General features: G+C 43.5%; 1 protein-coding gene across 1 annotated transcript in view; it reads left to right on the forward strand.

Annotated features, from left to right (window-relative positions):
- The window catches only part of slc12a5b (solute carrier family 12 member 5b), a 42,512-nt gene extending 33,286 nt beyond the window's left edge, over positions 1–9,226 (forward strand). Inside the window, exons 17-27 of the mRNA XM_063209481.1 lie at positions 1–33; positions 476–644; positions 1,550–1,745; positions 2,177–2,346; positions 3,489–3,620; positions 4,621–4,728; positions 5,635–5,757; positions 7,190–7,377; positions 8,047–8,061; positions 8,488–8,621; positions 9,135–9,226. The exon at positions 1–33 is cut by the window's left edge and continues 72 nt beyond it. Coding sequence (XP_063065551.1) covers positions 1–33; positions 476–644; positions 1,550–1,745; positions 2,177–2,346; positions 3,489–3,620; positions 4,621–4,728; positions 5,635–5,757; positions 7,190–7,377; positions 8,047–8,061; positions 8,488–8,621; positions 9,135–9,226 — 1,360 coding nt within the window. The remainder of the gene's footprint in view (positions 34–475; positions 645–1,549; positions 1,746–2,176; positions 2,347–3,488; positions 3,621–4,620; positions 4,729–5,634; positions 5,758–7,189; positions 7,378–8,046; positions 8,062–8,487; positions 8,622–9,134) is intronic.
- Positions 9,227–14,737: the final 5,511 nt, after the last annotated feature.

Genomic DNA, 14,737 nt, shown 5'->3' on the forward strand with positions numbered 1-14,737 from the left:
GGAGGAGGGACCGCCACACACCAAGAACTGGAGGTGACTATATTATGCTCCAACAACAAGTACAACAACAACAACAACAACAACAACAACAACAACGTCTTTTACATATGAACAGTTTGCTGGAAAAATAGGCATCCACAAAATGCAGATACTAATAGAATGGAATGTATTTGTTTGATGTAAGATTTGAGGTATGAATAAAGCTGATATTTCAGTTAATTGGGAGAGTAACTTGGAAGATGTGATACTACTATGCCTATTTGATACTATTCCTATTTTTCATGTTCCTGATTATTCATATGCCTGTACTGCTACACAGCAATATTTGTGGTCTAAATTCAACTCTCACTTTTAATTTTAATTTTAATTTCCATACCACTTATTGTATACAGTTTACATTTGACACATTACAGCATAATAAGTAGCCTACTTGCCTCCATGCTTCTATTGATATTTACTATGTGTCTCTCCCCAGGCCCCAGATACTTGTTCTGGTCAACTTGGACGCAGAGCAGAACGTGGAGCAGCCTCGTCTGCTGTCTCTGACTAACCAGCTGAAGGCCGGGAAGGGCCTGACCATCGTGGGCACGTCAGTGGAGGGCACCTACCTGAACAACCACCTCCAGGCCCAGAAGGCCGAGCAGGTGAGTGGAACGGAAACAAGAAGAAAAATCTGCACTTGCAAGCTACGTCTCATTATTTATTTATAAATTCCTACCATGTCCACAAGCAGACGCTTTTCGGCTCTTAAGCCATCATCAGTGCGTGCGTGGTACCAACATCATCAGTGCGTGGTAACATCATCAGTGCGTGGCACCATTAGTGCGTTGTGCCGATTTTTCTTCGAAGTTGATACCTTTTATCGCACACCCAAAGTCAATCATTTGGTTCCCAGAAGCTGAGCGCGTCCTCTGACAAACTGGAATGGAAACAAGCCCAGCTCAGTGCTAGGTGGTGTTCGCTAGCGAGCCCCATCTCCTTGAGCCTGAGCTCTTGCCTGAGCCCTTCACTATTCCTTTGTCCACATTAGCTCCACATTAGCAGAAAACGATGAAAGAGGGAGTTAAGATTCATCCGAGATAAAGACTCCCCCGGTGCCCACTTCGCCTGTACCAGATTTGGGAGCGAGCCCACGGACATGCTCTTATCAATCACATTTTACTAAATTGTCTCCAAGAGCGCATTCCAATTGAATTAAATGACGCTGAACCTCAGTCTAATTGGATGTGACTTGCCTCTTCTCTTCACTGCCTGTGTCTATCATCCCTCTCCTCTCTCCTCTCTCTCTCTCTCTCTCTCTCTCTCTCTCTCTGCCTTTCGGTTAACCCCATGCTTGTGTTGCAATGGTACATGTAGATTATCTTCAAGAGATGATCTCTTGTCTTTCTCTTGCTCCCTCTCCCTCTTCTCTCTCTCAGTTACTCTCTGCCTTTTCCCCGCTTTCTGTTACACTGTAAACCCCATGCTTGTTGTTATCTACTGTCCAGTAGCTCTATGCCTTTTTTTGTTTGCCAAACTTTTTTGGTAATACTTGTCTTTTGCTCTGCAGTCGGTGAAGAAGCTGATGGAGAGCGAGAAGGTGAAGGGCTTCTGCCAGGTGGTGATCTCCTCCAACCTGCGTGACGCCACCTCGCACCTGATCCAGGCCAGTGGGCTGGGCGGCCTCAAGCACAACTCCGTCCTGGTCAGCTGGCCACGCAATTGGAAGCAGGGCGAGGAGCACCATCGCATGAAGAACTTTATCGGTCAGACATTATTTATGAGAAAAGATCATACTAAAGAAGGTCCAGAACACTGATAAACGCTTCCAAAAGATAAATGCCTGGACATTTTGGAGTACCTAACTCTCATTGTACACAGTTGTCTTTTTTTTCAGTTTTGCCTGTTTTGTCCAGTACCTGCAATACTGTGCACACGTTTTCTGTCTTTTCAAAAATGTTGATAATCTACTGGACATTTTGCACCATTAATTCAAAATTGAAAACATTGAAAATATTACAGTTGTATTGTGCTTTCAACAATTTGACAGGAATATTCCAAACCAATTTTCTAAATGTATTTCCAATTTTCGAAACATAATACAAATCACCCACCTGTAGCCATATGTGCTGTAACTCATAAATCAAAAATGCTTTACTCACTGTGTACTGGCCCGTTTGTGTTTGTGTGTTAACAGAGATTGTCAGGGAGACCACTGCAGGCAGCCTGGCCCTCATAGTGCCCAAGAACATCTCTGCTTACCCGTCCAACGGAGAGCGCTTCACCGAGGGCCACATTGACGTCTGGTGGATCGTGCATGATGGAGGCATGCTGATGCTGCTGCCCTTCCTCCTCCGCCAGCACAAGGTACTGTACTGTTCACCTGGGCAGAGGAAGCAATGATTAAATGAATTACTTTGTGAAATTGCGGTTACACTTTATTGGAATGGTTCACTCTTACAGTGGATCTACCACATTAGGTACAGTGTAATAACCAGTGTAACAATATTTAACACCATGTATTACCAGTGTAACACCATGTACCAATTTTGTACTTACCATACATCTAGGGTTAGGGTTAGAGTTGGTACACCATGTACCAATTTTGTACTTACCATACATCTAGGGTTAGGGTTAGAGTTGGTACATGGTATTACCGAAATTGCTTTTGATGAAAATAAATTCTGTCATTCGTCCATTTTCCCCCAATAATGTTGAATTGGCCTTGCCTAGCTGTGCTGAACCCACGTGAAATCATGTTGAGCAAGGCACTGAAACTCGTTTGCTGCCGACCTGGGACTAGCGCAGCTAAGGAAGCAATAATTATTGTCACTTGGGCCACCGAATTAGCTGCTTAAAACAGTGCCATATTATCATGCATGAAGGAGGCCTGCTGATGCTGCTGCCTTTATTGTTCTAAACAAGAGAAAAACAAGGTGCTGTACTGTTCACCTGGGTAGAGTATGGAGGTTGAGTAAGTCAGTCATGATGAAATCATTTACTTAGAAAAATGCTTGAAGTATGACCAGATTAGTAACCTACTGTACTGTGCTTGATGATAAAGTCATGCTGATGCCTCTCCTACTCTGATGGCACAAGGTACTAGTATTCACCTGAGCAGCATGCAAGAGAGAGGTGATGAATAAGAAGTCCTGCTAAAAGTTAATCACTTCGAAATTGCTCAAATTGTGAGGTTATTTTCTTGTACTGTATATTGCTCCTGTCTCTGATCTAAAGCTACTATGAGCAATGCCTTATAGTCATCTGAGCCTCCAAATGATTTACTTACGATGCAACCAACTACCCATAACTAGTGTCCTTTTGTAAATTGGAAGGAGGGATCTTCTTCAATAGTTGAAAGAAAACATATTTCTAATCTGGCACTCTCATCCCTTTGGCTAGCAGCATCACAAAGCTTGTAGTGTGGTACAGTACATGTCTGTTTGAAGATGTCCGTGTAGTGCCTGACTGGAGTATTGTGTTGCGTTTTATTCTGTAACACCTGTCAGGTGTGGAGGAAGTGTAAGATGCGCATCTTCACGGTGGCCCAGATGGACGACAACAGCATCCAGATGAAGAAGGACCTGATGACCTTCCTCTACCACCTGCGCCTGGACGCCGAGGTCGAGGTGGTGGAGCTGGTAAGCATCTGGGCTGGAGCTAATACAGGGGGGCAAGCAGGGCATTGGGCCCTGGGGCCAGGGCACTCCCGTTTTGATGATGGGGAGCCCTATTATGACCTTGGGAGGCTGAATAGGGGGCCCAAACATTGTTTTTTTCCAGGGACCTTGTGTGCACTTGTTCTGCCACTGGTAAGCATACAGTAGCATCAGAGCATATGCCAATCCCCTCTCCAACCCTCCCCAAACACCCCCATCGGCCACCTTCTGTCACCGCTCGGAACTCCCTTTGCAGGCCCGCTGACTGGGTGGAACAAATGGGTCAAAGGGGGAACCCACAATTGGAGCATCATTGCATTGTATGTGTTGAGGGGGGGCCCTTTCAGATGATTTAGTCACAGGCCTGGTTAAAGCTGACAGCCTCCCTGCCCCTTTCTAATGTATGTCTCTCTGGTGTCCCTCCCCCTGCATTGCATATAAAGGGACAGTAATGTGCCGTAATTAAATAGCTATTGTACCCACTGGAGATAAAAGATAATATAGCAGACACAGGGATATGAAAGAAGAGCAATTGATTTTCAATTACCGTCCACAAAAGTACTGGTAGTGGATTTTCAGAGATGCAGAGAATACCTTTCTATGAAAAATGATATAAAGAACCGAAGAATTGTATGTGTGCAGAGCAAAACCCTTACAATCATCTCCCAAAATGACATGTTTTTCAAACACCATTTGAAAACTCTGTTTCACCTTCTGTCTACTGCAAGACAGCAATATTTCAGCCTACAGCTATAAAGGTAGAATGAGCCTGTACTGGAGATACAAAAAAATATCAATGAAAATAATTTAGGGATATGAATGTAGGGATATGAAAGCATATTGCATAAACAACACATAAAGTAAAGAAGATAGGGACAGGAAGTGCTATTTTAAATGTGCAGAGCAAACACAATTTCTTGAGAATGACAAGTCATGTTTTGAAAGCCCCATTCTGAAAACCCCCTTCTGTTCTGCCCTGCAGCAAGACAGCGATATCTCTGCCTACACCTACGAGAAGACCCTAGTGATGGAACAGAGGTCCCAGATCCTCAAGGAGATGCACCTCACCAAGAACGAGCGCGAGAGAGAGGTACTGCAACTGCACAGCAGCAGACGCATTGCATTGCATCATTATTGCATCACGAGACGATTAGCTTTTCTGCTGCTAAACATCCGTCAACGTCACTTCCTTCAGCTGGGACTTTGTTGATGGAAACAAATACACGTGAGTCCGGAAAGCGGAAAACTCAAAAAGACAGCTTGCGCTACAACTAGAAATTAACCACTTCGGATTTAATTTTTACCACGTTTAATAAATAGAAGACGATGCCACACTCGTGCATATATCCTGGCTGTGGACTAAAACACAAACCTTACAATAAGTGGACAGTCCCAGCTGGAGGAAGTGACGTCGACGGATGTTTAGCAGCAGAAAAGCTAATCGTCTCGTGTGTTGTTACTAATAAACTCCTGGACTATGTACACAGTTTCAAATTCATCTTTTTGTGAGTACAAACCACATTTGTTATACTGTAGAAGTTTGGTGTCATGACATGTTATTTTTGTGGGGAAAGTTTGGAGACGGTGCCCAGGATCCATATGCGCTTGAGTCAAGCTATCCGGAATAAACATCGAATAACACGGCAACTCTGTTGATGTAAGCCTGCGGCAGAAAACACTTCGGGTGTAAAGGTGGATGGGTGTCACGGTTCAAATGGCATTAGGGTGATTCTACTCCGAACCATCGCTTTAAGAGAAATTGGCAAAATATTCTAATGTGACAGCAGTTGAGCTTTATAGACACGTACAACCTGTACCATATGCTACTGCTAGCTCACGTTGTGAAGGGTAGCTTGTACACAGCCGTCAATATGATGAGCTTGACAGTGAGCCAGGCAATGGCAGAACTGTTTTGTGTTGGGTGAGCATAGAAACTCTGTCCATCCGTCTGATTGTCTGTACCACCTGTCTCATCTGTCCATCTGTCGGTCCACAGATCCAGAGCATCACAGACGTGTCCCGCGGCTCCATCCGCCGGAAGCACCCCAGCGGTGGCGTGCGAAGCCAACAGAGCGAGGAGACAGCCTCCGCCAGCGGAGAGGGGAGACCGGAGGAGGAGGTATTCACTCGCTTACTGTACTGCCGCTGCTCCCCAACCTGTCTCTCCATCCATACACCATACATAAAAACCTTCAAAAAAGCCCTCCCCACTCACTCGCTTACTGCCGCTGCTCTCTCTCACTGGTCTCTCCACCCGTGCACCATACTGTACACACGTCACATTAGTACTCCTCCCTTCCACACACCCTTTTTCTTAGGGAAGGAGGTACGCTACTCACATCCATACACCATAGTGTACATAAAAACCGTACTCACTTGCTCATTACCGCTGCTCTCAATTGTCTCTATCCCCCACAAACGCACATACAACGAGTACACACATCTCTCCCTGCTTGTCTCCCGCTGCACAGCACCACTCACTCCCTTCTCACTCCCCTACTTGCCTATCTGCCTACTCTACTGCATGCTCTCTGCCATGCTGCTTTCACCTGCCTCTCTCTCCCCAGTCACACCTCACAAACCATTCACACCCTTCCCTGTTTGTCTCTCACTGCCCCACCCCACCCTCCCCTTTGAGCGGAGGGCGCATCACTTTTTCCTTCCTGCCGCCCCTCCCTGCCCCTGCCCTCCCTGCCCACTACCTGTGCTGTCACGTGCCTCCATTAACCCAACACGCCACCCATGGACTGCCTATATTATTGTATAGTCGCTCATGGCAGCCCCACGTCCCACGCATTGTCCTCCCGTTTTGTCTCTGGCTGGCCTGAGAGGAGGAGGCACAGCCTTTCCCACTGCCAATACCCTCACCTGTCTCTCTCTCTCTGTCTCTCTCTCTGTCGCTCTCTCTCTTTCACACACACAAACACACACACACACACACACACACACACACACACACACACACACACACACACACACACACACACACACACACACACACACACACACACACACCATAAACACCACTCCCCTTTCTCCCTCCCTCCCTGATTATTTGTCTCCGGCTGGTTCTGGCTCGCATCTTGCCAGCTCTCCGGCTGTTTGGCGCAGGTGGTTTCCTCTTGCCGAGACGGAAAGGGACTGCAGTACCTTACCCCGCATGCCATCGCTCTTGCTGTCACTTTTTTGTTTTGGCTTCTCTCTGTCTACCTATTTGTGTTTTTCTTTTTTCTCTTCTCTTCTCTTTGTCTTTGTCTCTGTCTCTCTCTCATTGCATTTGCAGATGGACATTCAATGTAATGATCATCTGAAGTTCCCTGCAACATTTGGTTTGGCTTTCCATGTGGCCATTGCAGTTTTAAACCCTTTCCACAATTGAATGATTTTACATTCTTATAGTTTTCTCTCATTTCTTTTGCATGCCTGTGGGAATGACTTGGTTTTCGTTTCCTCCTCCTCTCCTCGGGTTTCCCCTTCCAACTCACTCTCCGGCTCAATCTCGCACCCTCTCCACCTTCTCTCAGTCTCTCCGTGTCTCCCGTGCACGACAGGTTCAGCTCCTGCAGGGTAAGAACGCCGCACCCACCCCCACCTCCCCCACCTCCTCCTCCACCACCACCCCGGGCAGCATCACCCCCGGCGAGGAGACGCAGATGACCTGGACGGACGACGTGGACAAGGGCAAGAGCCCGGCCAGGGCCAACCCAGACAACGTCAAGGACATGTTCAACATGAAGCCGTGAGTTTACAGTCTCTCTCATTCTCCATACCTTTTATGCATTCTCTCCTCTTTCTTCTCCTCCTTTTCATCCTTATATCCACCCCCCCCGCCCCCTGTATCAAATCTGAAAAGTAACACTTCGCCCTCATGCTGGCAGATGGGGGCTAGGACGTCTTGTCCTCTCTCTTTCTCCCCCTCCTCCCTCTCTCTCTCTCTTTCATGCAATTGTTGTTGTGTTTCACAGTAGCACTACCAATAATAAGACATTTTGTTTTAGTCTCTTTTCAAAACACTCAAGGGCACTTAAAAAGTAAAAAAAAAAAAAACAGTAAACAGTAGCTGGACACAAAACGGATAGATGGAGTTAATAAATAAGTTTGAGGTATTTTTGCATTTATAATCTCTGTTGTTGTCTCCCAAAAAGAGTGGGATTGTAAGATATTTCAATGTTCAGTTCTTCAATTTCAAAGTCTCGCATACGCAGCATCTCTTAATCTCAAGGACACTTTACGATGACAAGAAAGCTGACAGCATACATTATGTACAATGGTACTATCCTCAGCAGCGAAATAAACAGCCAAACTCTCCAAAGCTGTGAGTTGCAGGTGTTGATGTGTGTGTCTCTCTCTTTGTGCTGTGTTAAAACCTCTGTGCTTTGTGTATCATTCCCTCCTACCCATGCCACAGTGAGTGGGAGAATCTGTGAGTATCTCGTTATGTTCTGGCTCATGCTCTCATGCATTTTTTATGCTTCTTTAAACTTTTTTTGAAATATTTTTTTCTTTATCATTCTCTGTACGGATATCCTTGACATTGTTGTTTTCAAATTGGATCGTTTTTTTTATGGCATAGCTACCAGTTTTCAACTGCACATTATTTTTTCATGAGTTTCTTTTCGACTTTTTTGTGTTAATTCTCTCACTGGTGCTGTAAACAAGCCGGTGGATATTGAAGTAACAATAGAAGGGGGAAAAACCCTCCGTGGTGCTTTTGTCAGCATGCAATTTTTCAAAACTACACCGACTCACAACAGCAACAATACATTTGTGACTGCAGAGTTTCCCATAACGCACTTTGTCTGCCCCTCCCTTTGCCTTTATGTTTTTGTTCTGTCTGTCCGTCTGTCAGGAATCAATCCAACGTGAGGCGCATGCATCACGCGCAGAAGCTCAACGACATCATTGTGAAGAAGTCATCCGAGGCCAAGCTTGTCCTGCTGAACATGCCCGGACCCCCCAGGAACCGCATGGGAGATGAGAACTGTATCCTTTATGGAACCAAAAAAAGAACTGCATAAGATTAGGATTAGTGAAGACTTGGTGATCTAAGTAGAAAAGAAATAATCCAGAAGTACTGTAACTGTGGAACGGCATGAATTGCCTTTGGACTGACTTAACAAAAACTGGTCATGATGGTCATTTTTAGTATCTTGTCAACATCATAGGCTATATGCTGCTGTTCTTTTCTGGTATTATTAATATGACATTTACATTTACTTACATTTATGTAAGCATGTATATTAATATTGTAATTTTTGTTATTTACAAGCAATATTACGATAGATGAATAATTGTATCCTCATATGCACAACATAGATGTATTATTTATTGCCACTATACCTATTGTGCATTATACAATTCTAGCAACAGCCGTCAGGTTGTGTGCTATGCATAATACATATAGTCTTATGCAATAGCTATTGATGCATTTGATTCAATTTCACAATATTAATTATATCACTGTCATAATTATCCGTAACTCATCATCTTTCTCAGATATGGAATTCATGGAGGTTTTGACAGAGGGTCTCAATCGGGTCCTCCTTGTGCGTGGCGGTGGTCGTGAAGTGATCACCATCTACTCCTGAGAAGCTGATTGCGCCCCCCACCCCACCCCCCACCCACAAAAAAAACAAACCCTTCTCTCTCCACCCCAGCACCCCCCCTCATGTCTACAATGGACTTTACCCCAAGTATACTACTCCACATGCCAATCCAGCACCTGTAATGTAAAGACCTCACGTCCTACCATGAGCAATACTCTACTACTCTATCCACATATCAAATCATGTTGCACTACATCGTCAGGTAAACTCCCCATCACCCATCTGCTTGGCATACTGTATACCTGCACTCATACTGCACTGTAACCAGTGTCTCCTCAATCTTTCTCTTTCTATTTCTCGTCCTCTTTCTCTCTCTCTCTCTCTTTCTGTCTATCACTTCCTTTCTCTCTTTAAAACTTTAAGGATATTTTACTTTTTACAGGAAAAAAAGAGCTGTAATCTCTGGTTTTGTTATTCTGTTTAGTGGTCTGTGTACTCAGCATATTTTCGTGTATTTAGCTGTATTTTGTTCCCTCAGTAGACTGCTGGTTTGCCTGAGAGGTCTTGCTCATTTGCTCCCTCATCACTGGGGAAATACTGTAATCCCAAAGACAAAAAAATGAACCAAACTCTCTTCTTTTTCACTCTCTCTTTTTTTCTCTTTCTCTCTTTCTCTCTTTTTCCCCTTTCACTCTTATACCCTCTGAAGAACAACTGAATAGCTTTTCACTGCTGATGTGTAACTATTATTAGGCTATGTGAACATTTCTTTCTCCCTTTCTTTCTTTTTTTGAATTTAAAACAAAGCGAGACGTCCATGAATCCATTGGGGCGTTTGTGAAAATGTTTTCAAAGTTAAACTGAATGAGGTTAAGAGAATGTTTTATCTGCTGATCAAGATGTCTTCCATTGGAGGTCTGGGAGGGGTACTTGGAGATCCGGCCTGTCCCAGACTGACTATTTGGGGGGTGGGGGGGGGGGTACACACACAGTGTGAATTGGCACCGCAGGAACGCTGACGAACTGATGGTGGTGGCGGTGGGGTGAAGATGAAGCTACAGTGGACTGTATCTTATGGGTTTCACCGCTAATACATACAATACAATACAATACAATACAATACAATACAATGTCACCGGGCTGCCAGCTTGCCACATACAATACGCGCCGCGCTCAAGTGTGAGACTCATATCACTTTGCCTCCATCTGGCCCACACACACAGACACACACACACACACACACACTGCACATTGCCCTATATACTACCACATTCGTCATCATTGGGCAAGCGGGCGAACCACCACCTCCGCCCACCTCTCCTCTCACGGAAATTGTGGAAGACATCCATGTCCGGGCCCCCACCACCTCTCCTCTCCTCTCCTCCAACCCAGGAGTGTGTTTCTGAGTATATATTTAGAATGCTGTGGAAATTGAGAGCAGAGTTGTGGTGGATGCCAAAAAAGGCACAAAAAAAGTGTGAGTGGGTGGAACAACAGCAGGCACCTGATCCGTGTGTCTCCGCTTTTCTATAGAGTTCCTGTCGGCGTAATCATTGGCTTTTCTTACTCTCAATAGCCACCTCCATCACTTGCATGTTGAGGCTAATAGGTTGTGTGTTAACTGTACTTACAATGACCTGATTGTTTTTGCTATGGTGTGCTAGATTAACAGTGTGTTAGTAGTCATTCCCTTCCGCCCCTAGTGATGGACATTTTGGCCAAGTGTCCAAACCAGATGAGCCAGTGTGTTTGCGCAAGTGTGTGTGTGTGTGTGGGTGCGTGGGTGCGTGCGTGTGTTCATGTGCTTGTGTGCTACCGTGTGTTTGCGTGCAAGTCTACGTCTGTGTATACATCCATATGCGTGTGTGAGCATCATCCAGTGTGTGTCGTTGTGTATATGTGTCAGGAGACCAGACTGAGAGCAGCTTCTTCTGCAGCTGTTGTGCTCTAGCACAGTGCCAAAGATAGGCGAGCAGAGAGAGAGAGAGATAGAGAGATAAAGATAGTGAGAGAGATAGAGAGAGAAATAAAGAAAGAAAGAAAGAAAGAAAGAAAGAGAGGGGGTGGGCCGGAAAAGAGGTTCTAGCCCACATCTGCCTGTATGAGGGCAAGGTGTCACTTTTAAGATTGGATACTGTGAGCGAGAGGGAAGAGAGAAGGAAAGAAAGAGGGGTGAAAAGGAGGAGAAGAAGGAGAAAAGAAGAAGTTCTGACCCACATCTGCCTGTCTGAGGAGGTGTGACGTTTAGATGGGCGCAGGCACGGACTGAGACAGACCCAGATGGGAGCTGGAGAACTGAGAGATTGTTCTCAGTACTGCAGGGAAGTGCGGAGGTCTTAGTGCAGACATGGAGGAATGCTGCTTAGATGGGGAGGAATGGCGAGGAATGGAGCCATTCCAATGGATGGTTAGATGGGGAGGAATGGTGTGGGTCGAGGAAATGTGAGGAGGGATGATGGTTAATCTCTCCAGACATGGAGGTATGACAGTTAGATGGGTAGGCATGGCGTGGGTCGAGGGAATGCGTTGTCTCAATTGATCTGACTTGGGCCTGAGAAACTGTGAAGCGCCTATAGCGCCACCTGTCCCCACAACCCAACCCCCACCCCCGATCCCCTATCCACCCCAGCCCCTTCTTCAGTTTGTAAATAGCGTTTGCGTTCTCCAAATTGTTTTCCCCGTCCGACCACAGTGGAGTCTATCCCTGATGCGGCTCGCTCGGAGCACGGCTGTACTATAGTGCTGGAGTCTTGACGCTATCTGGGTCAATACTAGCAATCTGTTATCATCAGCTACCTGCAGTAAAATGCACTTCCTCACGCCAGGGCTTTTTGATAGTTACTTCAAAGCCCCATTTATTTTTTTATCACTATGTATGCCCTTTATTGATGACAATTTTGGGTGCATAACTGAATATTTAGAAAAAAAGAGTATATATAAATATATATATAAATATATATATAGGGGTCCAGTATATATATACTGTATATGTGAATCATGTGTGGGTGTAGCCAAGTAAAATTGTGAGTTTTCAATTCATGACAAAAATCCCCTTCAAAAAAACTAACTGCGATACAGTGTGTTCTAATGCATGCACAGAATGCTCAGCATCTAATTCAAAAAAAGATAAATATTTTATATATGTATAATCTATTCATTTATAGAGAAAAAAAAACCTTTATTTTCCATCCTATTCATTTTTAGCAGACTGCCATTTATACTCACTCTTGAATCCTTGCCAAAATCCACAGGGTACAATGTGTGCCATACAGATGAAAAAATCTATTATTTTGAGAAGATCATTCATATAAATACTTCAGATTTATATTCCATATTTTTCCATAAATATTTAGGTATGGTAGCCTATAATTTATCATAAAAATGATCACGGACATCCATTCTAAATTGGCTAAAAGAAAATGAAACACGGTCTGCAAATCATAGCATATCCAATTCACTGTTTTCCAGAGATGGGTGTACTGATTTGACTTACCCTGACTGAATGAAATGAACGTCAATCCCAGCATCGAGTACTCATCCAATCAGTTGATATTTTTGTTGGATAACATTAGAGATATTAGCCCTAGACTCAACATGTGTGTGGCATTTATTTTTATATTTCAGGAAAAAAAATAATACATAAATATATAAATATATAAATGTATGTACACATAAAATATACATGAGCCTCTGCTGCAAATATGTTACAAATGATTTGCTTTGGAACTGGATGCCGTTGCAATATGGTCACTTGTGGTAGAAATAGTATATATATTATACGTTTTATCTTATTAAATATTTCAAATATTTTTTGTATGGTACTGTTTTTCAAAAGAATTATCTCTTCAGTGAATATGTTTATTCAGTAGCCTGAAAAAAGGAACCTCTTTTTGGTGTCTTGTGTAATTCTGTAACAAGGTTATAAGAGTGATATTTTGTTTAATTCAGTGGAAAACGCTGCTACAAACTGTGTGTATGCTGAGCTAAAACAGAAACAAAAAAAATGAAAATGTATAAAAGTAATTAAGGTGAACGAAGCATCTCAGAGAAGTGTGCCAGCTTAGCTGATGGCAAATAACAGGGTTTCCTTTTGTAAAGTGCAGAAGCAGGTTGAGAAAAGAGAAAAGCATGTGGAACATTGCCACCTACTGGAGATGGCAAAACATTGCAAATCAATGATAGAATTCTGCAAAGTCATTTCACCTTCTTTAGTTGTTTTCCACTGATGATCAACATGATTAGAAGAGTAACAGTTGTGTGGCTAAATGGAGATTATGGTTTATTTAAATTAAGAGGTCCTTTCCTTGCCTCAACACATATTTCAAAATTATGTTTAGTTAGCACAGACAAGTTATATTTTTAGTTGCACTGCTGCATTTAGGTTTGTTGTAATTGAGTGATTATCACATAGGCAAGATTGGGTATGTCCTTAATATATGTTTGCCTATGCTTTTTTTTAAACAATCCAAATTACGTAGTCTGATTCCTCCAGTAACTAACTACGATCCTGCAATACAGTTCCAAACAGACAATCTCGAGGTTCAAAACAGACAGGGCATGCACACAAACCAAATTGTCATTCATCCACAAAAGCACCGTTTCTCATTGAAAAAAAACATCTTGAGATTTGCTCTGAGATCAACAGCTGAGGTGTTGTACAGCCTTTGGAAACCTATGCAAGATCAGCTATTAGTCCATGTGTTTCCTCTAGTCAGCCTTTGGAATGGCATACTTATGCTGCAAGCAAAAAAAAGATATATCTAATTGGTCTTGGCTGCCTAACCCTCTCAGTTGCTCCCAGTCCTTTTCATCAAACAGCTCAACATTTGCTTTATTTTCTTATCCGTAGCTGTGTGTCGATGTGAAAACTCACTATTGTCATGGACTCACAGTGGGCTCTGTGTGTTTTTTTTTCTTTTAAGATCTTCCAGAGCACTCATGGGTGACGTTATTACTAATTGACAGCCCACACCACCTTAAGGAGGACATTTAAGTTGGTGCATTGTGACATTTTTATGAAAGAATTAGGCCTAGTCTACTGCTCTCCCAACAACAACTACGTATACGTATCTCCCAGCACAGCACAAGAAGAAATGGACTGCTAAGGGCTCTAAAGCTGATGCTGAATCACTTTAGCTTCTTAAGTTACAAACCTGGCTCAGGTGAGACAACAACTGATCACAAAGAAACAAAAGGCACCTTAACATCATGGCGCAGTTGCTTCAAATGCACAGAAAAAAACATAGCCTAATCACAGGGCAAAGAGACAGCAAAAAAAGTTTATTGTACCATAATCAACTCAGATCGTGCTGAAATGCTCTGCGCAGTTAAAAAATAAAAAAAATACAACCAAGCAAAACCAAGAAAAAACAGGCGTAACCAAATTAACCTACCTGATAATGGAGCTCAGCACTACAGACACTGTTGTGTAATGGCTTACATTTCTTAAATCAGTCACTGATCATCATGCATGGGCAGATATTAAATGTTCATGGGCCAGTTACACTAAACTAAATGCAATTTGCTACCTTACGTATAGAACAAAGTGAATTA

Source organism: Engraulis encrasicolus, chromosome 10, assembly GCF_034702125.1.
Source record: "Engraulis encrasicolus isolate BLACKSEA-1 chromosome 10, IST_EnEncr_1.0, whole genome shotgun sequence".
Taxonomy (NCBI): Eukaryota; Metazoa; Chordata; class Actinopteri; order Clupeiformes; family Engraulidae; genus Engraulis; species Engraulis encrasicolus.